Below are 26,951 nucleotides of genomic sequence, written 5' to 3' on the forward strand. Positions count from 1 at the left end.
TTTCCTCCTGATCAGCTGGGACTTGGGAGGCAGAGAATAGATGGGGGCGGGACCAGTCAGAGGTGGTATTTACCGGTTCTCCAAACTAAAAATTTCTGCAAGCGGTTCTCCAGAACTGGTCAGAAACTACTGAAACCTATCCCTGATGCAGTTGTTAGGGAATCCAGTTTCCCCCATTGACTTTGCTTGTTGTAAGCCGGCTGGGAAAGTGATCCCATGGTGATCACATGACCCAAGATACTACAACCATTATTACTGCAGAGTTCGAATCTCGCCAAGGCTCAAGGTTGACTCAGCCTTCCATCCTTTCTAAGGTAGGTAAATTGAGGACTCAGTTGTGGGGGCAATAAGCTGACTTTGTATAAATATACAAAAAGGATGAAGGCTATTGCTGAGCACATTGTAAGCCGCCCTGAGTCTTCGGAGAAGGGCGGCATATAAATCAAATTAAAAAAAATGCATGCTAAATCCAAGCGTTCAAATTTTGATTACGTGGGGGTGCTGTGATGGTTGTAAGTCACTTTTTTTAGTACTGTTAGAACGTCAAACAATCTCTAAACAAATGTTGTAAAACAAGGACTAGCTTAGTTAACTTGGCAAAAATGTGAAAAAATAGTTTGCATCATCTAAACTTTTCGTCTTTTTTCATACTCTAGTTTTCCTAGTGGTCTCTCTTCTGAGCATAACCAAAACAATCCCTTTTAAGTTTTTGAGAAGGATAGCAGCCCAAGTCTTTTAAGAAGAGGTGCTATGAGAACATTGGAAGCCGGTTGGAATAGTTCAGTAATGATATCAGGATCTATTTGGCAAGGATTTAAGACAGGGCTCTCCAATCTTGGCAACTTTAAGATTTGTGGAGTTGAAGTCCACAAGTCTTAAAGTTGCCAAGATTGGAGACCCCTGATTTAAGATATAATATGGCTGCTTTGTGTAGCTTTTGTGTTATATTAGAATCCCTGCACTGTAATACCTTAAAAGTTAAGATTTTGCACACAGGTTGAAAAGAGCAGATAACTGATTCAGTCTCTGCTGCTCTGACTATAATTAATCAGCATAAATCTATTAACCCATTGGATTCACATATTACATTTTCTTGTTTTGTTTCTTTGACAAAAATATGCAAATATAAAAACCAATGTGCATGTTGTTTAATGCTGTGTGAATACACACACACACACACACACACATTATGACATTGAAAAGAAAATGAAAACTAAATGGCTTGGGTGGGAGGTTATATGAAAAAAGGAGACAGACAGTTCTTGCCCCTGTGTACTGTTGGAAAAAATATCCTGGGTTCAGCTCCAAGTGGGGAAAAAACACTGGAAACATGGAGACTGCTTGGAAAGATGGTTCAATGGTGGACAGGATCACATGGTTTGAGTTTCTGAGCAGAAAAAGGGCGGAGATGCTGAGCGTACCTTGGTTTTATGCCCTGAGCTTTGAACTTCCTGGGGCACAGGAAGAGTATCCTGATTGGTTGTCAGACTCCCAGGGAGTGGGGGTCTTAGCTAGCCTTGCTGGCTGATGTAATCTTCCCAGGTGCCATGTGGGGAGTTTCTGTTGCTAGATGGGTCCTATTGTGTTGCAGATGATGGTCCATTGACAAAGGTGGGGGGAATGAGTGAGCTTGGCTGAGGCCTTAATGGCCCATTGATAAAGGTGGGGGGAGGCAGGAAGTTGCTTTGTTTTTAAAACATCTTTCTCCATTTCTCATCCAAGGAAATATATTCTGCCTTTTTAATATTTCTTAAAATATTTCATTCTTCTAGGAGAGGGGTGGGTGCTAACTGTAGGAAGTTAGCACTCACCCCTCTCCTAGAAGAATGAAATATTTTAGGAAATATTTAATAAAAGGCAGAATATTATATTTCCCTGGATGAGGAATGGAGAAACATGTTTTAAAAACAAAGCAGCTTCCTGCCTCCCCCACACACACACCTTTGTCAATGGGCCATTAAGGCCTCAGCCAGACTCTCTCATTCTCCCCCCCACCTTCCATCTATGGGCCTTCATCTGCAACACAATAGGACCCATCTAGCAACAGAAACTCACCTCATCACAAGACTCAAGCAAGCTTGAGAGACACCTACAAAGTTAGCTAAGACCCCAGACCACCTGGGAGTTTGACAACCAATCAGGGTACATTTCTTATAAAGGAAGAAAAAACTCAGAGGTGGGGCCCAACAGAGGGCATAAAAACCAAGGCACTCCCAGATTCTGGGGCTTCTTTGTTTTCTACTCAGGAACTCAAGCCATGTGATTCTGCTCAGGAGCTCAAGCCATGTGATTCCTGTCCACCATTAAACCATCTTTCCAAGCAGTCTCCATGTTTCCAGTGTCTTTTTCTCCACTTGGAACTGAACCCAGATGGACATTTCTTCCAACACTACAGTACAAACAATTGTTTTCAAAATGATTTGTTGGTGAAGCAATAACAAGAAGAAATGGAATTTCAAGTGCCAGTGAAGATTATTAATCAAGCCTAACACTTTTCAGCTACATGCTTTTGAAGGGGGACTTTGTAAAGGTGGTAGAGATATATTGCATTGATATCCCTAGTTGGCACACACACTAAAAATCTAAATGTGTCAGACTTTATTGCCTTTATCTTCTCCTTTGTTTTCTCGCTTGTTTTTACTGAATTGGATTGGCACATCGATCTAATAAATTTAGTTCGCCGAAAACTTAGTTAAAAGTTCTAAGCAAAAGGCTTTGCTTTGTTTTGGCTTAGTCTTGATGCAGACTGGCTAAGCGTCCTTCCGGACCGTCCCCTATAGCGCATTCAGCAAACATTGGCTTCCCCAACGGCAGCCTCGAAACCGGAAGAAGCTTCCTCCGCTGTGCCAACAGAGGGCGCTGCGAGCTCAGGCCCTTGCCTTGGAGGGAACTCGCTTGTGTGTGCGTACAGTACTATACTTGCCGGATTGTTAATGCGACGTCCTGGCAGAGGCCTCCGGAGCGCTAGGAGGCGCTGTGCGCAAAAGGCGGGGATCGCTTAGAGCCGCTCTGCTTCTCGTTCGTCCGGCGCGTCTGCGACCAGAAGCGGGGAAGCGGAGTGGGGAGGACGAAGAGCGGCGGGGCGAGGGCGGCGGGCGGCCCGGACCCTGCTGCGGCCCCCCCTCCCCACTCGAAAGAAGCAAAGGCTGTGGAGAGCTGATATGTCCGACAACGGCTTTGACCGGGCTCCCGGCGCTGGTCGAGGCCGAGGGGGTGGTGCCCCATTGGCCCCGGAAAGCGGGGCTCGCTTGGGGGGCGGAGGCGGAGGCGGCGGAGGCACTTTCGGGACTCCCGAACAGCTCCTGAAGCAGAGCTTCGCGCGTCCTCAGGAGCCTCTCCGGCCGCCCAAGACAGCGCCTCCGGGCACCAACGCCGCCTCAGGTACTGCGCTCCGCCGTCGTCCCCCCCCCACACCCCACCCGGGTCAGCAGCCCAGTTTCTGTGGCTTGGTTTGGGTGGAGGAAATGTGTGTGTGGGGGGGGCCTCAGTCCGCTCTCGCCTCCAGGGATGGGCCGCTGGGGAACCGTTTCCCGCCTGGTGAGAAAAAGGCCGTCCCACGCCCCCCCCCCACCGTCCCCTCCTTAATGCACCATTATGGGGGAGTGGGGGTGGGGAGGTTGCCTTCTTCCACCCGCTTCCAAATGTCTCTCGACGCCCCTCTTGAGTTGCTCGCCACATTCCTCGGTCTCCAAGCTCTGCAGTTGTGTGGCAACATACTAAAACATACTCCAGGTTTACCTTTGCTTTTTCAAAGAAATAAAACACGCAGCCGCCTTAATTTAAGCCCCGGCCGCCTTTTGCTGTAGTCCTTGATAACAGTGAACGATCAAATCGCATTTAAAGTTGTGTTGGTGGAGGTGGGGGGGGGGGGGTGTTGTCGGTGTGCAGTTTGCGTGAGATTTGGCCGTTTCACCAGATGAGATCCAAACGTGAGCTTTGCAAATATTAGGCGGGGGCAATTCTTAGATAACGCTTCGCTTTCGTTTTAATTGCCAGTGGATGTAATGGGACTTCCGAATAAACGATTATAAATTGTAGTGTGAAACATCTCTGCTCGTAGAAAGCTGATTTTTTTTTTTTTTACTTGGAAGGAAAGAAGGAATCGAATTATTAACTTAACGAAAGGCTGTCTAGCTTCATTTTATATGAATATAGCTATGGATATTGTAGAATGACTGACTGGCTTTCAGCTGCAGTTAGCAATCCTATTCCTTGAATACTCCTTCCTCTGTTTAGATTGCCCTTTAAAATGCCCTGGAATAGATATTGTAGGGTTGTAACAATGTGTCATTGATCTATATTTGTGTAACTTCTGGTGAGGTATGTATGATTTGACCTTTTCAATGCATGAACCCATTCATACCTATATCTCCTGGGAATATAAATACGAAGACACTACTCTTTTAATAAGGGATTTATTATAAATAAATAACTTATTTTTATTTTTGCCTTCCTGATGCTAAATTTTATGCCAATTGGACATCGTTTTGCTCAATCAGTAGAATTTAGTTCCAAATTTGTATATTGTTCGCTCTGTGAAATCCTAAACATGTGAATAAAAATACAAAAAAAAAATCCTAAACTTAATTCTGAATACTCAAGTTTTTAGGGATGCATTAAACTTAGTACAACTATATTTAATCAATCCAAATAAAAAATTAAGATACTCAAGTAATTCTATTCTAGGCATGTAAAAGACATAAACTGAATTTATATTTAAATCAATTTTACAATGTACAATAAGACACTAAGAATAAATAGCAATCTAGGTAAAACCTGTGTAAACCATGTTTACATGTTGCACTCTGATTGAGAAGCAAATTCTATTAAAATCATTACCTGTAGCTTATTTCTAAATAACTTTGATTTGTTCACTTACTTGAAAATGTTCTGGACCATCCTTCATAGCTCTCAATAGTTCAGATTCTGGACAAATGGGGAAAAAAACTGTTTTTTTCCCAATTTTTCTGGTTTTTTTCCAGGCGTTCCCATCTCTAGGACTTCACCATTCTTGTACTTTACAAGGATATTATCAAGCTACAAATGTGTCAGAAGAACGTGTGTTTTCAATAAATGCCTGCTGTGGCATTTTTTATTCCTTGGGGAGGGATAGTTTATTCAATTCTGTCAAATAGCATAAATATTTATGGCACTATTAAAATAATCATGAAATAATGTGCTTTTTAAAATACTGTTAAAATAAATTGATTGCTAATTTTTTTCAGAAAATAGTATCTATACAACTTTTGATTATTATTATTATTATTTATCATTTTAATGTTTATTGGTTTTTAATGTTTGTGTGCCACCCAGAGTTGCCTCTAGACGAGATGGGTAGCACACAAATCTAATAAATAAATAAAATACAGTATTGCTCTTGATCCATCCTATTTGTACTTTTTACCTTTCATTTTAATATTCATATCTTCTTAGGTATTGGAAGGATGCTCAATGTTTGACTTCCTTTTTTCCGACATTGAAGGATCTCAGTATATTTTAAATAATATTTAAAGCCAGGCAGTATAAGGATCTGTCCTCAGATAGAAGAGGTAGCATTTTAAAACAAAAATGTTATCTTGTGATTATATCGTATATTACAACCTGGACTGTTTATCTTTTCATAAGAGGGGTGGTGCATATTAACATTTGCATTTTTGCTGGATAATGTCATCAGTACTCTAGTGTAAGAATGACCCCCACACATACACTATTGCTGGCAAAAATGCATGATGCTATTCGCCACTCAATCCCAGTTAGTAGCTAACGTAACTTCTGCTTCTGTTTTCTGGCTCCACATTAGATGTACACAGGTTGAAGGCTGTAGGGCAGAGAAGTCCATTGGGTATTAACTGCCTTTAAACAATTCTACAGCAGTGTAAACAGCCTTCCTAGATTAGTGCTCTTTGATTGGCATTACAATCAGCATTCTGGAGGAGGTAAAAAGGACAAGATTCTTTGATTCAGGTAATCAGCCAGATATTCTACCTATCCAATAATTCCTCAGTCTTTGGGATGCTGTTGGAAAAGAGCTGCATTAGCTTGCTGTACTATATAGACATAAATCATTATGCACTATGATTTTATTTTGCAGTTTTGAAGTGACACTGTACTTTATGTACTTTAACAGTATGTGAACAGAATCAATGATGATAGTCAGCTATTACTTGGTATTTTAAAATTGTATTTTTCTTTGTGACTTGCAGATTTCACACTGATTCAATAATTTTCTTAAGGTTGAAATCTGCTGTAGATGTTCCAGTTAAATTTGGATTAGAGTCAGGGTCACTGGGTTTATTCTACTCCATTGATTTCAAAATTTCAAAGAAATATTTTCTCTTAGAAACTTTTAGAAAAATCTTGGACTATAAGATTAGTACAACTTTTCCTCTGATTGATAGCAATTTACATTTAAATTACCACAGATTCTAATACTGAATTCTAAAAATGCAAATACCCCTTATTTATAATTAAATGTATTTATTTAGGTGATCCCTGGCTGCTTCCAACATTAAAAATCCAAACATAAAAACCCATATGCATTGCCCCCACCCCCATGGCAGCAGCCACACAAACCAACCCCTTGATTGGCTCCATCTCCATTCATTCATCCCCAATCCCACTGACAAAAATCATTTATTCAAGGCCTTTCATAAAAGCAACAAGATGAAGGCCAGTCATTCCTCCAAGAGAATGATGTTTCATAGAGAAGGGTCCACCACCAAGAAAACCTTTTTTCATGGTCCCTCAAATGAACACCCTAATAGATGGGACTCATAACATATCTTGCCTTTCCATCCTGGTGGGCTGGGTAGATGTAAAGGGAAAGAAGTGGTCCTTCAAATAGTCTGGTACCAAGCCATGTAGGGTATTAAAGGTGATAACCGGTATCTTTAAATTGTGCTGGGAAGCAGATTGGTAGCCAGTGCAGTTCCTGCAAAAGAGATGACACATGCACAAGTCTAGATTTGTGTAAAACTGCAGACCACTGCATTCTAAACCAACCAAAGCTTCTGGACCCTCTCCAAAGGCAGCCCCATGTAGAGTGCATTATAATAATCCAGGTGGGAGGTGACCAGGTTGTGGGTATTGTGGGTAACTCTGAGAAGGTCACGTTGGTCCAAGAATGGGCATAACTGACACGCATCTTGAAAATTGATGCAAGATTCTTACAGCGCCATCATATGTATTCTTGCAGACAGCAGTCTTTGAACAGAATTAATGTTACCTAGAAAAGAGATATCAACCATTTCCACTGCTATGGGCCATTTTTATCCTCTCAGGAACCACTCCTTATATGTGTGTTGTATTAATTTCAGTAGAGGACTGTGAAATGAAGTCATTTTCAACTCCCATTACTTTTTAATTTCAGAGTGCTTTCATTACTTTCAGAGACCATTCTTGTAATTTAGTACAATCCTTTCCAAAGTTAGTCAACAGTGAGACTATTTGACCAAACTCTGGGAGAATTCTCTCTGTTCTGCTTCAACTATCCTTAAAGGAGAAAAAAAAACAATATGTAGAGGAGGATGCATTTCCTTTCAGACTCTCCACCAGAATACTGGTGAGAACTAGATTCATCCTGCCAGGATAGCAATATAGATGGGAAGGAGAAATATGTGTATGAAATATACAGATATATATCATATGAAATATGAAACCAATGCAAGTTTGTATAAGGGAGTCAGAGGAGCAGAATCTGATTGAAATTAAGTAATTTAATATATTTTTAACAATTATAAATTTAAAAAATTGTATAAAATAAAAATAGAGAAAAATTTAAAATTAAAAACAAATCTCGTTAAAATATACGTGAAAGATATATCTACCAATGGCTACTAATCTTGACAACTATATGAATTACAGGTAGCTGACTTATATATTCTGGAGCGACAATGAAAAATGGTATCTTCATGTCCTGCTCATCATCTTCTTTAATTGGCCACTTTTGGTACAGGGTTAATAGAGCTCTTCTGAAGCTGGGAATATAGTCAAGTAATGAAGCTTAAGTAAAAAAATATGTATATACAGATCTCTCACTGCCACTACTTCCACTAAAGTGTTAGAACCAACTCCATTTAGACTATCATCCCATGATGGCATTTGATAGAAAAAGGAGAGCAGCTGACTATCAATTCCCATATATTTGACTATTTTATAAATGTTCAAAGTTATGTTTAAAAAATTAAAAATTGTTCCCTCACCCTCAGGCTTTAGAAATTCAGTCAGTAAATTAAACAAATATGCTAGGAGAAAGTCTCCCAACAGAGTAAGAGGAGAGAGTAGGAATGCCTCACCATTCTCATAAAGTAGACTCTGATGTCAGCATGTACTCACATGCATTATATAACTTCAATAGATAAGATCAGAGGGTACTAGATAACCACTTTTTCAGCAGTAGCTCCAGAGTCACAGAACATTCAAGGAGTTCTTGCTTCATTTAGATGTGTTATTAAACCAACTCTTGTTCCTGAAAACTTTCTGCCCCCTGTTTTCGTAGTGCTTCAGATATTGCCTAGTGAGGCAATATTTCTTGATTTTTAATTGCTTTTTACTGTTAAGGAGTCTAATATTGTAAAATATCTTGGAAGGAATTTATCACTAAGGTTGACATATCCATAGTAAAAACAGTAAAATAGTAAGTGAAATCCATCTCACTATTTTTCTGTTTACAGAAGCAGTTTCCATTAGTTTCAGGTGTCTTAAAACAGCTCTATAGTGGATTTTGAGGGTGTATAAGGAGGGAAGGAGAGAATGTGACATCCTGTCACATGTGAAGGTTCACCTGTTCATTTTTTTTTTTGGTCTTGTCTTTTAATGACCCCGTTATCCCTTACATCAGGGTGGAGTCAGGGCAACTGAATGGAGCTGAGTGTTTACTGGCCGGATGCCCTTCCTGTGCCCAGAGAGAGAAATATCTGCCACTACCTAGGATCGAACTCACAGCCTCCTGATTGTGAGGCGAGAGCTCTACCTCTAGGCCACTGCACTACTCATTCACCTGTTCAATAAATACACTTAATATATTTTACTGGTTTATTTATATAATTTTTTATAATTACATATCCCCTAATTATTTGCTGAGCTAGTAATTTATAATGGCAGATTGTATTTGTCTGCTGCCAGAATAGATAACGGTAGTTTTAAACTGACATATAGTGCAGCATATGAAAGCTATTTAATTAGGTTTTGTATATTTTTTCAGAGCCAGCAAGACCTGCATCATTACCAGAAAAAAAAAATCCGGGCTCAGCAGTAACTAAACCTCAGGTGGTTGTGGCTCCAGTGGCAATGTCAAAGCTGTCAGTAAATGCTCCTGAATTTTACCCATCAGGATATACCCCAAATCATACTGTAAGTATTAAGAATTTCTCTCTACCTGTTCCATCTAAATAAAAAAAATTATAAATTTATTTTAAAAAATTAGGAAATGCATTCACTCTTAAAAGAATAACTATTTCATTCAAACAAAATTTCCTTTGTGATGTAGATTTAAAAATTAAAATGTTTAAAATTAATGTCATTCCATTAGTATTCCTTGAATACTAAACTCAACATATAGAGAAATTTTAAGTCTAAATTAATGATAATGAACCAATTCAAATTGATAATTATTTTTAGGAATCTTCTTTAGAAGATGACTGTGATGGATATCCAACTTCAACAGAATATGTGCAGGATTTTCTGAATCATCTTGCAGCGCAGCCAGCCTGTTTTGAAACTGAAATAGCACATTTTGCAGAAATTCTAAATGGCTGTGTGACTACATACGAAGCTTTACAAGAACTTGTTGAACTCCTATATCAACAGGTAATGTGTTTGGTAGCTATGGTTTTAGAAATTTATGTAAATAAAGCAATGGAATACATGGCCCAGGACCAAGTTATTTGAGGAACCTCTTTCTGCCTGTCCAAACATGCCTCAACAGAGAGCTCGTGTTCCAGGTCCCTCCCTTATTATTTATTATTATTATTTATTTTGTCACATTTCTATGCCGCCCAACTCCCAAGGGACCCTTGAAACAGGGTCATCTCTTGGGACTTAGGAGGTGGGCCTTCTCTGCTTTCACATCTGCCTTGTGAAATAATTCCTCTCCCTCCCACACACCCCCAAAGATTCAACTAGCCCCAATCCTTCTAGCCTTTAGGAAAACTTTGAAGATCTGGTTTTTCCTCAGATGTTAGGGGCAGAATGGGGTTCATCTTGCAGGTAGGTGTAACAGGTGTGTTGACAATTATGTTACCTTTTAATGGTTATTGTAATTTTGGATGTTATTACTGTATGCCTCAGAGAGTCTCATTTTTGCAAATTGGGTAGTCATATAAATCCTTAAAATAAGTAATGCAATAAAATCTTTACCTCAAATAATTAAAAGCTTAGACCAATTGGAAATTTTGAGATGAAAAAAAGGTTTGTTGTGCAATATAAAATAATAGAGGGAAGCATTTCTTTTGAATATTGAGTAGCAAATTAATTGTGTACTTTATCTGTTTTAACAACTGATATGAAAGAACATTGCAATCTAGCTTAACTGAGAAATAGTTACCAAATATTTTTGTTCAAGAAAATAAATGGAAAGAGTGTATAGTAAACTTCTAGGCATTATTTTTAGGAGAAAATCATCAGCGAATCAGCTGTTTTTGATTAGAATCTAACCAAAGGAAAGTTTTTGTATATAAAGCAGAAGTAACAGAAACATGCAAGGAAAATAGCCATATATTTTGCAGATTATTTATTTTAGAAGAAACTAAAGCTGAATGCTCTTACATTCATATTTAGGATGTCAAGAAAATGGATTATAATAGGGAAACAATAGTAACATTTTATTATGGAGAAGGTAATGTGAAAATCCTAAAATTTGAGTTATTAAAATTAAATTGCAAATAGTTCCAACAAAAGAAAGAAAGAAAGATAGTTGAAGATATTAAAGTGCTCAGAATGCTTTTTACAGAATCTGAAAATCACAAGGATATATAGATAAAAGGAATGGACCATCAAGAGTGCACAGAGATAGTCCAATTTTGTAGCGATGGTGTCCAGAAGGCTTAAGTACAAAAATTATCTGAATTAAGTGAAGGATGCTAGCAATAATAAAATGAGCTTCTGCTAATATATTCAAAATAAATAGAGAAGAAAACAATTTACCATCCCCTCAATGAAAATGACAAAAGAACAGCAAAATTCAGCATCTATTTTGTCTTGTTTTTGAAAAGAATATGGATTCCAGTAGGCAATTGAAAAGAAGCAGTAAAAGGTGCACATTTCAATTTGAATTAAGGGATACCTACTGGCTCTGAATTATGTTCAAATTTTTAGCCCATATGGATTGCATCTTAGTGCCATGAAATACCTGGATGATGATCTGTCCAAACCTCTTATTAGTATCTTTGAGAAATTCTGAAGAATGTGTGAAGTGTCAGATGACTGGAAAGCAATGCAATATCTGTTTTCAAAAAGGGGTGGGGGGATCAGTATTTGGAAAGATTGTAATTCAAATCCTAAATCAGTATGTTAGTGTCTTGAAAATAATGCAGTCATTGCCAAGCAATTTGCTAGGCAAATTCTTTAATGTGTGTGTGGAGTGGGGGAGAGTGAATAACTTCTTAGCAGATGACGGAAATGGGATGGACATAACGCATCAGGACGTCAGCTAAACATCCTTCCCTGTGTGTTTCTGCTCTGCTCGTTGCACAAGCAACAAATAATTTTTACACACACCCTAACACCCATGATATTCTTATTAGCAAGCTAGTGGAAGATGGGATGGGATGGGATGTTAGTTGGATCCTTTGGAGACTTGAAAGGTTTACAGACAATGTTAATCATTGTTTTGAGAGAGTATTTTTCAAATGGACTGCCATGTAGTTTGGTCATTAAATATATTCCCTAATGACTCAGATAAAGAGAGAAAATGGTTTTGTTTTGTTTTGTTTTTCAAATTTGTGAATGGTATAAAAACTAGGAAAGCTAAAACTTCAATAGATGGAAATAAAATACAAGATCATATCGATACAGCAATGCCAGGATTAAATTTAGCAGAGTGAGAAGAGGGAAATGCCAGTTACCAGTTCTTTATGAACGGGCAGGAGAAAGAAACCTAGGACTGAATCCAGCACTATATTTTTTTCCAGTATTATGAGGCACTTTGCACAGTCACTCATGCCCTGTCATCTCTCAGTTGGTTGACCACAACTCACTCTACATTTGGAAGCTACCACTGGTGCAGAACGCAGCAGTACAAACAGTTCTGGAGGCCCCTCAGGTAGCACATGTAACACTGTTGTTGAATGATTAAGGTGTTGATTAATGCTTTTAAAGCCCTTTATGTCCAGGATATCTGAGGAGCCATCTCACCCCAATGGAATTGGTCTGTCCTACTCCAGCAGAAGTCTATTTTAGATCCTGTCTTTCAAAAAAAATTTGGCTTGCAGGGTCCAGGAGAAGATCCTTCTGTGGGCCCTGTCCTCTGGAATATTTTCCTGCCAGAGGTGAAGTCCAGACCCACCCTCCTGGCCTTCTGGAAGAGCCTTAAAATCTGGCTCTGCTGGCTGGTCTGGGATCCTGATAAGAGTGATGCCCTCTGCTGAGAATGACTGACAGGATAGATAAAAGATCCCCACCCATCCTCTCCTGTATCCCTGGGTGGTCTTGATTTTTAATTTCTATTTAATCTTAATTATTTTACATCAGATTTTAACAGTTTATAAGCCACCCAGAATCACTTCAACAGTTAGATGGGTGGCAATAAATTAAATAAATATATCATTGGAATCTTTAGGCTGCTAGAAGCTTCGTCTCATTTAGGATGCTATGATTGCAGTAACAGAATTTTACTCATTCAAGTCAGATTCTAGGTTTCTTGTGAATGTGCCAAATTCCAGAGAAAATTATTGCTAGTATCCACGGCAATCTTGGGATGTAGGGAAATGGGCTGTAAACAAATTGAATTCAATAAAGATCTAAAGTACTTTGCTGAGAAAAAAGAAGCACCAACAATAATATAATTTCCAGTCAGACAAAATAATTATTTCACTGTCTCATTTTCAGGAGAATGTCCTATTCTGGGCTCTAGACTCCTAAGAAAAATGTGAACAAACTGAAACTGAGCAAATAAAAATAGTGAAAATTATCAAGATGTGTTACACAGAAGACAGCAAAAACAGTTTGTCTGGAGTCCTAGGTGCTCTTTATTTCTTGCATACGTTTTATCACCGATTAGCTAATATTAGGATCATGATGTTGATCATGATGGGAGATCATGATATTAGCAATAGCACTTAGACTTATGTACTTCTTCACAGGGCTTTACAGCTCTCTCTAAGTGGTTTACATTATCTAGTCGTGTGATGAAACATCTGCAAGCAAACAGCCACGCTCAGAGAGCACCAAGGATTCCATAGTTCAAACCTGAACTACATATATTCTCTTCTATTGGAACGTGTTATCTATCAGTCCTGAGTGCATAGCATGGAATGATGGTCTTCTGTTAAAAGAAAACAGGTTCTGAGTGAATGGTAGAAAACAATTTGACCAGAACAGATTATCTAGGGAGACCTAAGCTGCTTTCTCTGGATATGATCAGACAGAATTTAGACAGCCATCTGTCAAGGACACTTTAATTTGGATTCTTGACCTAAGCAGACTCAATAGCTTAAATGCCCCTTTGAACCTTGTTTCTGTGAGGGGAGTTAGGTAGGAGTACATAGATGCCAATTCAATACAAATTCATGAAAACCTTAGATATAAAAGAGTAATAGGTTGGTTTTCTACAATGCTTTCATAATAAATAGTAGATATTAGGACAGTCAGTCTTGGTTTCTTGATTTGGTGTATTTTATAATAATAAAAAAACCCTGATGTTTGTTAATATTGCCTCATTTTTTATCTAATCAAACCAGATATAGATTGTTTTTTTATGGGTAAATTTGAAAATAGTATTCTAAGCATGACATCTCTCTATTCTTTTACTATAAAGGTAGTAAATAGCCATAACGGAGCTTGCCAATCACAGTCATAACTCATGACCATGATAAAATGGTTTGGTCAACCCAATTATATGACCTTTTTTGCAGTGGTCATTGAATAAATCAAAGGTTTGCTATGAGCACGGTTTTGCCATAAACAGGACATGCTGATTTTCAGCAAAACTGTCATAATCCCCGGTCATGTGACCATGGAATGCTGCAAATGGCCATAAATGCAGCCTAATAGCCAGGTGCCCAAAGTTTAGTCATGTGTCCGTGAGGGAAAATGTTGAAATTTTGAATTCAGATTGTAAGTATCCCCTAGGGAGGTCCATTAAAATTTCAAGCACTTGCTAAGTGAGCAGTTGTAAGTCAAGGACTACTTGTAGACATATGTTTATCTTATATATGTACATCATTTAAGAAATTGGTTTTTTAATCTTGGAAAACATCTGCTGCATAAATGTAGCAAAATAATACTTACTGTGGAAGATAGTAATTGTAGAAAAAGAACATTTAAATACCAAAGTTAAGACCATCTGTATATTTTGAAAATGAGGACAAAGGATATGAATTGAGAACATGAATCCACTAGGGAATTCATTTGAGATTACAAAGCAGCATTTGTTTGTAAATATTCTGTGGTGAGTTATGTTAAGTGCATTTGGTTTCTGTTTTGTTTTAGCATGGGCTTTGTTCTTTGTTAAAGGAAAGTGAAACTAGCAAGGGCAATTTTGTTTTCTCAATTAAAAAAATTGACATTCAGGGAAAGGAAGCTGTGTATCTGTAAAAAATGAAATGGTTCAGGAATTCATAATGCTGGGCACAGATTGATGTACATGTGTCTTCAAAATTGTTATAAAGTACATGTGTCTTCACAATTGTTATAAAGTAAAAGATTAGGTGATGCTAGTAATGTTCATATGCTTTTGAGTTGTTTTGACTCTTTGCTACTTCCTGCACAAGTCCCTGTAAGATTTCAGAAGTGGCTCCCGCTTGTCTGCTTCCTAAGGCTGAGAGAGATTGACTGGCCTAAGACCATCTGTCTTTGTGTCTAAAGCAAGACTAGAACACATCGTTTCCTGGTTTCTAGCCTGGTGTCTTAATCACTACACCAAACTGGCTCTCATAAAGAAGTGAACTAATAATTTGAGAGAATTTGTATGTGTTTAAAAGAAGGATTGCCTAACTTCTAAGCAATCTTTTCTTACTCTCTTTATGAGAGAGTAAGAACTCCTAAATCTCTGAGAAACTCTTTCAAGTCCCAACCTTAAAATTCAATTCTGAAGTCAAATACAACCTTAATGTTCTATTAATGACTATCCAGTTTTTATTGTGATGTCAAGTTTTAGCAAAAATCCAGAGAGACTTGCCACTTAAAATTCCTGAAACAGTATTCAGAATATTACCTATATTTGAAATAAGTAGAAAATATACAACCACCACAGAACTTTTGAAAATGTCTAATTCTGGTTGTTTTTCTGATTGTTTTCAAAGGCTACATCTGTCCCCAATTTTTCCTATATTGGGGCACGGCTATGCAATTATCTCTCTCATCACCTCACGATTAATCCACAAAATGGCAACTTCAGAACATTACTCCTTTCCAGGTCAGTACATGTGTATGTGTGTGAGTGTATTATAGAAAAAAAACTTCTGATTCAATATTTCCAAAGAACTTTTCAAGACAATTTTTTATTTCAAAATTAATTATCTATGCATTGTTACCAGCTTTAGTTCGTAAGATACTTGTATCAGGTTGAAATGGAAGTTTGCAGATCTTGTTATATTGAAAGAAGCTGCCATTGACAGAAACTAGACTGTCAATCTTGATTCTGTGTGTATTCTGCATTAGAGCTCTGCATACTTTAAAAACAATTCACAGAACATGCTAACACAAGCCCTTTCTACAATTCATTAAAGCAGTCCATTTTTCCACACTTCCAATCAAGGATGAAGAAAAATGTTGCTGCTTTAAGATGTTCATTATTAATAGAATAGTTTAAAGCAGCAGTATCTGTTTTCCAAGCTTATGTAAAAGGCTAAAAAAAAAAGAATGATAATACAGTATGCTAGATATGTATTGCTCAGGACTATTGTTTCAACATTTAAAATCATTTCTCTTTTGTTAAAAATGAAGAACACTTTTCTTCAAACTTGCTTCTTCCAGAAATATTATTTGAAATTTCAAGTGAACAAAATACCTTAACTAAAAATGAATCAAAACATCTGCAAATTTCAGAGGGAAAAATCTTTAGCTTTTCTTATATCAGACATTATTTGTTTCAATTATTGTAAGCAATGTGGAGGTTTGCTTGCCACAGACTTGAATTTTGAGCCCTGTGGAAGAACAAGCAAAACAAGAGACTGAGATTTTGAATGTCAATTATGTTGTGCTGTTTGCTTTTATATTCTCAAAGGTAAACTTTATAAATGAATATTAATGAAAGTGAGATGATACTCAGAGTCTGTTTACTTCTTTCAGAATAAACAGATACTCTCTGACTCATCTTGCAGATAAACTAGGTGAACCTCCTTTGTTCCCCCCTAAGGTCAAGAATGTTGCCTTTGAGGACATCATCAAGTCAAGAAAATAAAGCCTGTGTTTGTCTATAAACATGTTTTTTTCCCCCAATTTTGAGGCTGCTTAACTCCATAGCAACTCTAGGCAGCTTTCAGATAAAACATTAAAAACAAAGTATAGTAAGAAAAAGAAGACAGCATTTTAAAAAACACTTGGGAGAACAAACAGATTTCTAGCAGTTTGTGGAAAGTCAAAATGGTGGGAATAGTACTAGAATCTACTACAATACTGTTTTCTGCAACAACCAGCTTTCTGTTCTTTCTTTGGAGACAAGTCTGGGGAAAACCTCTAATGAAATATCAGCCACAGAGAGCAGAATAAGCTACCTGTGGGGGGAGGGGAGGAAGAGAGTCTTTACCTAGTACTGAAGACCCACATCCATATTTGTTCCTGGGTGAAAGTCATACCAGATATTCTGGGATGAAATGCTATTGCCCCTAAATACATCAGATTAAAGTTTTACATGGAGCCATCATTGTTTACATATTTTACTATTGGGGTCCCTTTTTGGTCATGTTAAAGCAGACTATTGACACTCGTGGTGTTGGATGATAGTTATGATGATTCTTAAACTTTGACCATGCCATCAGGGATAAAAGGGTTCAGAAATGACATCCCAAGCAACAACAAAATATATAATCAAGCTGCATAATCTATTTGAATGTTTTGTTACTTTGCAACCATAGATAAATTATTGTATACATGTTGATCTTTTTCCTGTTATCCTTTAACATTATATATGCCTCAGTTTTTAAATCATATTTTATGAATTTACCAATAAATACAAAATTGTCTCTTTTAGGTGTCAAAAAGAATTTGAAAATAGAGATGGAGCTGCCAAAGGTGATGATGCTGTGAGGAAAAGATTTCATGCATTTGTGCTGTTTTTGGCTGAACTTTATTTAAATCTAGAGGTAAAAAAAATATTTCTTTCTGATTGAATTGTTTCTTACAATCTATAATTCTGGCTAGACATTTTGTAAGGAAAATGGCTGAAGAATTCATCTGTAGAGCATTGTAACTCATTGAAAATAGGAAAACTCTGAACAAATTTAAAACTTTATTAGAGTATTTCTTATAGTTTAATTTTGTTTTTAATTGTCATATGCTTGCATCCTTATAAAAAAAACACCAGCTGTTCCTGTACTAATTTGCAAATTATTATTTTAAATGAACAATTGAATAAAGTGCAGAGAGATAAATTGAAGAGAAGAGAAGCACAAAAATACCACTGACTGATACACTGTCTATAATTGTATGGAATGATTATGTTTTTATGTTTTGTTTGTGTTTTTGAAAATAAAAAAAAAATATCAAAAAAAAAATAAAGTGCAGAAAGCATATTTTCCATTATGTTTCCAGAAATAAATTGTATTTATGGAGATTTTTATTATTTACGTAACAGTTCAGAAGAGGAGCCAGAGATGTTGTTATAAAAATGAAGTGGTAGCATGTTTGTACATATTGTCCTGATCATTTTATTGCTAGAATGATACCTTTCAATACAACAGTCATGAATCAAACTTTTCTCCTTCACTAGAATCAATTGCAACATGCTACTGTAGTATTTTTATATCCTCTTAGGTATAAAATTGTGAGTTCTCTCATTCAATTAAATCTAACAGGTAGTTAAATTTTATTTGTTTATTAAATTTATATGGTGCCGATTTCACTATTGAGAGTGATTCTTAATAAATAAAAGATTTTGCTGGGTTACAAATGGCAGCTAAAAAATTTTGAACTGAGAAAAATAGCCTTCTTGAGGTAAAGCATTCTATTGTATAATCAGCTATTCAATTAATATAGAAAAATACCAAGAACTTGAAATAGTTTTTAATTTCCATATTGATTTTATAAACTTTCATGCAGATGTTATTTTTACATATTTATAGGTAAAAGGAAATAAAGGACAAGTAACTCGAGCTGACATTCTTCAAACTGGACTTCATGAGCTATTAAATACACTTTTTTCAAATCCTCTGGACAGCAATTTAATTTGTGCAGTAAAACTATTGAAAGTAAGACATTTTTATTCTGAGATTTTTTTAAAAAAAAACAGTTGTGTTAATTATTAATAGAGCCTCTTTGGGTGTTGATTAATATTAATATTAGTATAAATACTGTGGTGTGATTAAGTGTTCTTTTTACTTGGGGGAAGTACATTCAGCTCTCCTGGCAAAAATGGGAGGTTGAATATTACATGTTGTCCATGGATAACCTGTCCTATTACTGGATATCCTCGCATTCAATATGCTGATGATAATCCAGCTACATCTCTACCCATGGCTGTCCAAGCGAAGCTGCCAGAATTCTGTTCCCGTATCTGGATGTGGAAGAATAGGCTTCAGCCAACCCTTCCAAATATTAATGGCTGTAGGCATAATGACTAGAAGGAATAACCTTGAGGAACAGGAGAATCACAACCAAGACAACACTTAGAAGACAAAAAAAAACCCAAGCCCAAGAGAGAAATGTAATTGAACAAAGTGTTTTAGACAGGATTTTACATAGTTCTCCTGAAGTATTCAGACTTGGAAGATTCTGTACCTTATAATAAAAGTAGTATTAGCATTCGTAACTTTACTTTCCTAGATTGATCTACCTTGAAGGGCAGTTAGTAGGTCTTGAGACCCAGAGGTCTAAGAATTTGAGAGTTTACATTTTGGTCTCTTGAACTAGGCTCAAGATTCATTGTGCATCTGCTCAGGTCACAACTCCTGCCAGAAGAGTGGTGACAGCTATAGCCAGGGAGGTTATTGAACAACTTTGTCTTCTGTGCCAGTTGCTGGACCAGGGGGCCTTGCTCATACCTTAATCAATTCCCATTTGGGTTACTACAATGGACTGTACATGGGGCTGCCCTTGAAGAACTTCTGGAAGTTTCTCTTGGTCTAGAATGTGGTGGCTCAGGTAGTTAAAGGCTTTTCTGTGGTTATGAATACACCTCTACTTCACAAGCTGCACTGGCTTCTAAAAGGCTTCAAGATTCCGTACATCATCTATGAAGCCCTACATGATATAGGACATGGTTATAGGCAGGATTACCTACTCTAGGGTTGTCCCAGATGCTCCAGTAAGGCCCATTCTTGCTCCCGACACCGACACCTTTTGGGACTTTAGTGATGTATTTTCTGAGGGGGGAGGGGGGGCTTATTTTTGAAACAAATTGCCCTAATACCTGGCTGACACTGGCCCTTCAGACCTTTGGAATGTCTGTCAAGACCTGGCTTTTTCCCCCGGCATTTGAGTCCAGATAAGTGGAGCATCAATTGATAGAGTTGCAGTGCAATTTAATCTGGTTGCCATTTTATTGCTTCAATTGTTTTTTTTTAATGTATTGTGCTGCTTGTTGGGGGGGTGTTATTTGTTGTTAACTTTTGGTATGAGTTGAGCAGCCATTCGTATTTTATAAATATATAAATAAAAGTAGCTTTGCAAGAAGCTTAGACTGTAGTCGAAGAAAGGCTAGAAAGCATAGTTCTTATCCAATTCTGAATGCAACTCAATTTTTCAAATTAGTTTACTCTGACGAGTGTTCTCAATCATCGCTTTTATTTGTTTCCCAGTTGACAGGATCTGTCCTTGAAGATGCATGGAAAGAAAAAGGAAATCCTTATATGGATGACATAATACAGAAAATTGAAAATGTTGTCTTAGATGCAAATTGCAGCAGGTAGTAAGAAAATTCAGTGGTTTCTCAGTTATCTTATACTGAACTGTTTATTACATTTCTAATGTAATAAAAAGAACAGTTACATTTGTAGCTGTCTTGCTCATTTCCTACAAAAATTATCATTTATTGTAGGAAAAATGGACTGTGAAGTGTGTGTTAAAATATCTGTCATATTTAAATAACACATCTTTCAATAAATGTACACAGTAAAAAATGTTTAGAGGATCCTAGGAAATAGATATGTTTTGCCTTCTTTAAAATCTCCTTGCAATTACTTTGAACAGTGACATATTTTGTATGATTTTTTTAAGACTAATACTGTGTACTAGAAGACTGCAATGAACTCACATGGCATTGTACGATATTTTAATTTTTGTAGTTCTGTAATTTTGCAGCATCCTATCTTTGCATCAGAAGGGTGCCACAAAATGACACAGGTTAGATAACTTCTGGATTAATAAGTAAAGCAAATAATAACCTGAGAGTTTCATATATTCCCTAAATAATTCTATATTTTAATTCCATACTCATTCTTTATTCTTTCATTTCTGTGCTTAAGCAGAGAAAGAATCGGGTAGACCAAAATGAACTTTGCAAACTGTCCTGTGCTTACTAGCAAAGCCTTCTGTGTTATTCTCTACAGGCTATGATTTTTTACTAGCCCTGCATTACACTCTTCATTTTTACTAGCCCTGCATTACACTCTTCAAAGAAACTTCATTTGTCTTTAGTCCTGCAGTGATCACGGTATCCATGATATCCGCTTTGTCTTTCTTATTTGTTGTAGAAATCAGCACGTCAGCACGATCTATTGCTAACCTAGACCTTGCCTAGATCATTAGGCTACTTCTCGTGTATGAATTAGCACCTGTAATAGATATTAGGGAAAGACCAGAACTGCTTGTCATAACCAGGGTCTCCATACTTGGCAACTTTAAGACTTCTGGACTTCTGGGAGTTGAAGTCCAGAAGTCTTAAAGTTGCCAAGTTTAGAGACCCCTGGTCATAACTGTTAGAGTTAAGAAAATGCTTATACAAACATTTACACTTACAGAGACGATGGTACACTTAAAGAGGGATAAGGAAAGAGGCTGGAGTCCTTGAACTCAGCAGAAAGGACAAAATCAACAGAAGTGCTAAATTTAAATAACTCTGTTTAACCAACCTAAATGGTGTAGATTCTTCAAAGCCATGTGTCATATTTAATACCTATATTTAATGTATGAGAATACTGATAACAAATATGGTTCTTTGACAATGCGTTAGCATTAAATTTTATTTACATTTTGAGAAGCTATAATAAATTAGGTGTATTCTAATGGTAAACGTAATGATTTTTATTTTCTACTTTTCTGTTACAGAGATGTAAAGCATATGCTATTAAAATTAGTAGAACTGCGGTCAAGTAATTGGGGAAGGGTACATATTGCTTCAACGTACAGGGAAGCAACTCCAGAAAACGATCCTAACTACTTCATGGTAAAGTATACTGGCATTCTTCTTCTGTAGATTATCCCTGAGATAGCTTTACTGAAATAGATATACAAATGTTAAAGCATACAAGATTAAAAAATAGAAACATAAATAAATAAAGCATATTTTAATTCTAGAATGAACCAACATTTTACACATCTGAGGGTGTGCCTTTCACTGCAGCAGATCCAGGTATGTTCTAATTATTTGCTTTGCAAAAAAATAGCTAAAGTAGAAGTTAATTAAATTTAAATTTTATAGTTCTCAAAGAAGGCAGTCAAAAATAGATAGAGCTTTATTAAAAGTTCCAGAAAATGCTTTCTATCCATTCAGATGAAATTCTAAGCGTCATGCTAATTTCATTGTCTGCAGTCAGATCAGCAGAACATTGAATCCATTGCTGTTTCTGTCATTTGTAGATAAATTATTAACAAAGATAAGTAAAGCCTAGAGATATAAAGTTTTGTGACAGATCATTATGGAGAAAATCCATCTATAGGTAATCCTCATTTAGGAACCACAATTGGGACTAGCAGCTTGATTGTTAAACAAAGTAATTACAACCGTTCTTACGATCTTACTTCAATTTTCCTTTCTTAAATCTGAAGATTAGCAATAGCACTTAGACTTATATACCACTTCACAGTGCTTTATAGCCCTCTCTAAGCAGTTTACAGAGTCAGCCTATTGCCCCCAACAATCTGGGTCCTCATTTTACTGACCTTGGAAGGATGAAAGGCTGAGTCAACCTTGAACCAGTGGGAATTGAACTGCAGCCAGCAGTCAGCAGTGCTTCATTCTAACCACTGCGCCACCAAGGCTTAAGATTGGTTACAAAGTTACTTTTTCCCCACAATCATAACTGCAAAAGGTTGTTAAATAAGAACTATATGTATGGGATTTCTAAGACTACTTGATGACAGTTAATCAATCAATGATTGCTCTCAGTCATCCTTTATTCCATACCCAATCTCTTTTTTCTTTGTGTAACTTTCCATTGCTTAGCACTTAATTGCTTTTGATTCATTGTTTAAAGCACAGAATGTGTCTTTCCACTTTATTGTGCATTGCAAACGTTTACTTTTGTTGGCAGTGAGAATACCATTCTAGAGTACAATATATTGCAAGTTCTTTAATGAGGAGCTATGCTGCTTGAGTGCAAACATTATTTGAAGAAAAGCCAGGGGAAGAGAAAACTCAGGATAAGCATGATGAAGTATAATAAAATGATACATTTAAGCGAATTATTTCAATGTGCTATTAAGAGCTTACCCAAATTATGTTTGCCTATTGGATACATATTTGTAATATCTTTACTAATAGATATAGTAAATAAATAAGATTGGATGTGGTACTTCATAAAATGTTGATATTATAGATTACCAAGAGAAATATCAAGAACTTCTTGAAAGGCAAGATTTGTTTCAAGGGTATGAAGAAAATGGAACAGGAGCTGAAGACCAGTAAGTTCTTATTTTAGTCTAACTTGTGATGCAGACAGAATCGTTTTAGCTTGATCATTAACATTCCTAAATTGGTCATCACTTTTCAAGAATATTTTTGTCAAAATTTATCATTTTGAAAATACTTTAGTATTTGAACTTTTTATATACAACTGACTACTGCTTTCAGTTTTATTTGCTGATATTCTACTAAATGATAACGTTAATCAATACCTTAGAGATCTACAGAGCTCTTTTTACTAATTGTTGCTTTTGAAAAGAATATTTTCATAATATTTTAGGCCCTACAGCAAGAAAGCTACTTTAAGATTATTATTTCTATCTTTCTGTTCAGTTCCTTATCTGATCATTTTCTGTTTTTTGGATCCTTTAAATTCCTGTTTATATTTGAATGTGCAGCGGAGACCTTAGCAGCTGGAATGTAGGTGGTTTCCTGTTGGAAAGAATACTTGTTTTGTACTTAGGAATTTAAATTGACCATTCTTGTTCATAAGTGATGCTAATATTTATAAATGTGAACTTCTTTGCACTTAAGCAATTTAAACTTAGTTTGCAATGAGAGCTTGCCAGAATCATAACATTAATTTTTGTATTCATCTTTTTTGCTTAATGTTTTTAACATTTGAATGTTGAAAATTGTGTATTTAACATGAATTTTATTGCAGATATTTTGATGATGATGATGATGACGAAAAAGATGATGAGATGGATCCAGAAATTGAAGAAGCATTTGAAAAATTTTGCTTAGAATCTGAACGCAAGAGGAAACAATAAGTTTTACATAAATATTATTTGTTTTTTTGAAAAAAATAAAACAACATAGATGGACAATAAGTAAACAAATGGGAAATCCTTTAATCCATATCAAAGGAAATTAAGTTTTTCCAAGTATGCAATTTCCCTCTTGTTAAACAGAATCTGCCAAAAAGAAGCAATTGTAAAGTGAAATTCTTTATCCTGAATAATATGTAAATATTATAGTTTATTTTATGTACAGTTAAATAAGCAGTGTTTTTGCTGTAACAAATTTATTTGGCGCGTCACATTAATCTAAAAGTTCAACTTAGATTAAATTTGTATTTAAAATTCACATTTTTCTGAAGTAAAATCCTTTCAATCGTAATGCATTTTGACTTGCTTTTGGAATGGATTTGTACATTCTTTCCTTTGGATAGCTTGTAGCATTTACCCCACATTTTTAGGCTCATGAAGTTGCCAAATTGTTTACTTAATATTTTACAAATCATGAAAATTGTAACCACCCAAGGACAATTTAGAGCTGTGCACAAAAATTAAATTTTCAAACAGCTACATTGTCAATTGATGTTTTAATTCATCAAAGCTGTCTTCAGCATCATTACTGAGTTTTAAATGTCATATTGGTCATCTTCTGAAGTATGATTTTAGATTATCAGAAATGTGTCATGTATATTCGTTTACCCATTTTCATATTAATACTTCCTGCTTTAGCCCATTGTTTATTGTCAGGCATGTGTTGACAAAACAATGATTAATGCTAATCAGGATTACTTTAAAATATTAGTTAAAAAATCTGGTTCATCAGGTGAAGGATAATGTTGCAAAGCCCCCCAAAATCCATGATTTAGGATGCTTTTTAAATTTTGATCCACAAATAGCAGCCTAGAAATTCTGACACTGACCTTTGCTCATGTTTGCAGAGGATAATTAGATTTTTACACATTGGGATCTAAGATGAGGACTTGCTATTTCAGAGGTTTCAAAATACAATGTCTGAATTCAGCCATTTGTGTTGATTTTCACTTTGAAATTTTAAAGAAGCAATTTTTTTAGTTCAAAGTTCATAATTTGTGTCTTTGAAATGCATACTAAAAAGAAAGCCCTCGTGTCTCTTTTTAGTTTGCATCACATTTAACAAGTAAATTGTTTACAAAGAAATTTGTCTACTGATTATGTCTTCCCTTTAAATCATCTGGTTTTTTCTCTCTAAACTTTTGTCCAGGATACTTTTAACATTTTTATTCACTATTTTATATTACCTAGAATCTTATTTCCTAACACCAAATGTGTTGAACTTCTTGAGCAGTAGGTTAAATAACTTATATAAAGACATAAGTTGTAAATATGTATGTAAATAGTGCTGTTTAATATTGCACTGTTATAACTTGGTACAATTTGTGTCTGTTAAATGAGTTAGTATAAAATTACATCTTCTGGTTGTTTAGCTTTTAGTTAACACCATATTTTGCAAAAAAAATAAACAGTTTGTTGTTGTTGGATACGTTTTATTTGCTTCTTTAGTGCTTTCATTTTCATTAAGAAAGAATATTAAATCTTCCTTGTTTTTTTTTTCTGTGCTGAGGAGTAATATCTTTATAGTTGCTGGTGAAGTCTCATTTAAGGCCTGATGACTACATGTACATATCCATATTTTCTTGACAACAGTGTGTGTGTGTGTGTGTTCCCATTGCCTTCTGGCAGGATGTTTTTTTTTTCAATTGCAATCTCCCTGTCTAGCCTAAGGCCCAATGTATATTTCTTGATACTTTCCTGCTGAAATACTAACTGGATTCAACTCTGTTCGCCCTCTTCAAAATCTTCATCCTCAGGAGATACCATTTTTTAAAAAAATTGAAAGACTTGAGGACCACATGGATCTCTCTCTATATGTGTGCTTTAGTTCCAACAGTACAAAACACTAAATCCTCTGCAAGGAACAGTATTTACACAACATACTTCAATCCCAAACCAGCCACCATCATCTCATCTAGTGTGTGGTGTGAACTGGTTAGTACAGGGGTCAGCAACCTGTGGCTCCGGAGCTGCATGGGCCCTCTGCTGTGGCTCCTTGTCAAGTGATCTCACCACTGGCTGACCCCACCCCTCGCTCTTCCCTCCCAGTCACTCCTAGCCTGGCCTGAGAAGGTAAGGGCGACGGTGGGGAATGGAGAAGCGGCCAGGGCAGAGACAGGGAGATAGAGGGAGGGAGTGGGGAGAGATGTCAAAACGATTTTGTGGCTCCCAGTGTTTTTAACAACTGGTTCTCTGCCCTAATGACCAGCTGGGTAGGCGTGGCTAGGGGGGGTGGGTCATGTGACTGGTGGAAGTAAGTGACATCAAGTTGGCCACGCCCACCCAGATTTTGTGGTTCCCAGTGTTTTCTGTGGGAAAAGGGTCCCAATGGCTCTTCGAGTATTTAAGGTTGCAGACCCCTGCGTTAGTATATCAAGGACCGTTGAGTTAGTATATTACACAACCCAACAAGGTTAACTGGATACATCATTCAACGTGTGGTTTGAACTCAGCCATTATGGCTTATCAAGTTTTACAATACAAAAATTTCATAACGGAAGACAGAAGAAATAAAGGTTGGGAGGCGGAATCTCAAATGTTTAGAGGGGAAAAAGTTTCAGTGGGGGGGGGGGGTAGTTTGCTTATGAGAAAGGAAGAACACTGGGTATATCTCACTGTCCATCAGAGACCACAGGAAATGACAGTGACTACTGTATAAACCAGTGGTTCTCAACCTTCCTAATGCCGCGACCCTTTAATACAGTTCTTCATGTTGTGGTGACCCCCAACCATAAAATTATCTATCTATCTGTTCGATTTATATGCCACCCTTCTCCAGAGACTCAGGGCGGCTTAATGCGTTGAGCAATAGCCTTCATACTTTTGTATATACCTGTTTAGTAGGGCTTTTTGCCCGCCCCCAAGTGGTGTTCTATTTTATACAAAGTTAGCTTATTGCCCCCACAAACTGGGTCCTCATTTTACCTACCTCGGAAGGATGGAAGGCTGAGTCAATCTTGAGCCTG

The 26,951-nt window shown here is 36.6% G+C and overlaps 1 protein-coding gene across 1 annotated transcript; it reads left to right on the forward strand.

The window, feature by feature from the left end:
• Positions 1–3,034: 3,034 nt before the first annotated feature.
• PAIP1 (poly(A) binding protein interacting protein 1) lies at positions 3,035–25,412 on the forward strand. Its single transcript, XM_070938888.1, has 11 exons — positions 3,035–3,381; positions 9,203–9,351; positions 9,619–9,807; positions 15,459–15,571; positions 17,348–17,459; positions 18,438–18,563; positions 20,112–20,218; positions 21,580–21,697; positions 21,829–21,883; positions 23,070–23,154; positions 23,820–25,412. Exons 1-11 carry the CDS (start codon positions 3,162–3,164, stop codon positions 23,926–23,928), a joined length of 1,383 nt encoding a protein of 460 aa, XP_070794989.1. The 5' UTR covers positions 3,035–3,161; the 3' UTR covers positions 23,929–25,412.
• Positions 25,413–26,951: the final 1,539 nt, after the last annotated feature.

This window comes from Pituophis catenifer, unplaced genomic scaffold, assembly GCF_029215685.1.
Source record: "Pituophis catenifer annectens isolate HBS135680 unplaced genomic scaffold, rPitCat1.0.hap2 SCAF_2, whole genome shotgun sequence".
NCBI classification, from domain to species: domain Eukaryota; kingdom Metazoa; phylum Chordata; class Lepidosauria; order Squamata; family Colubridae; genus Pituophis; species Pituophis catenifer.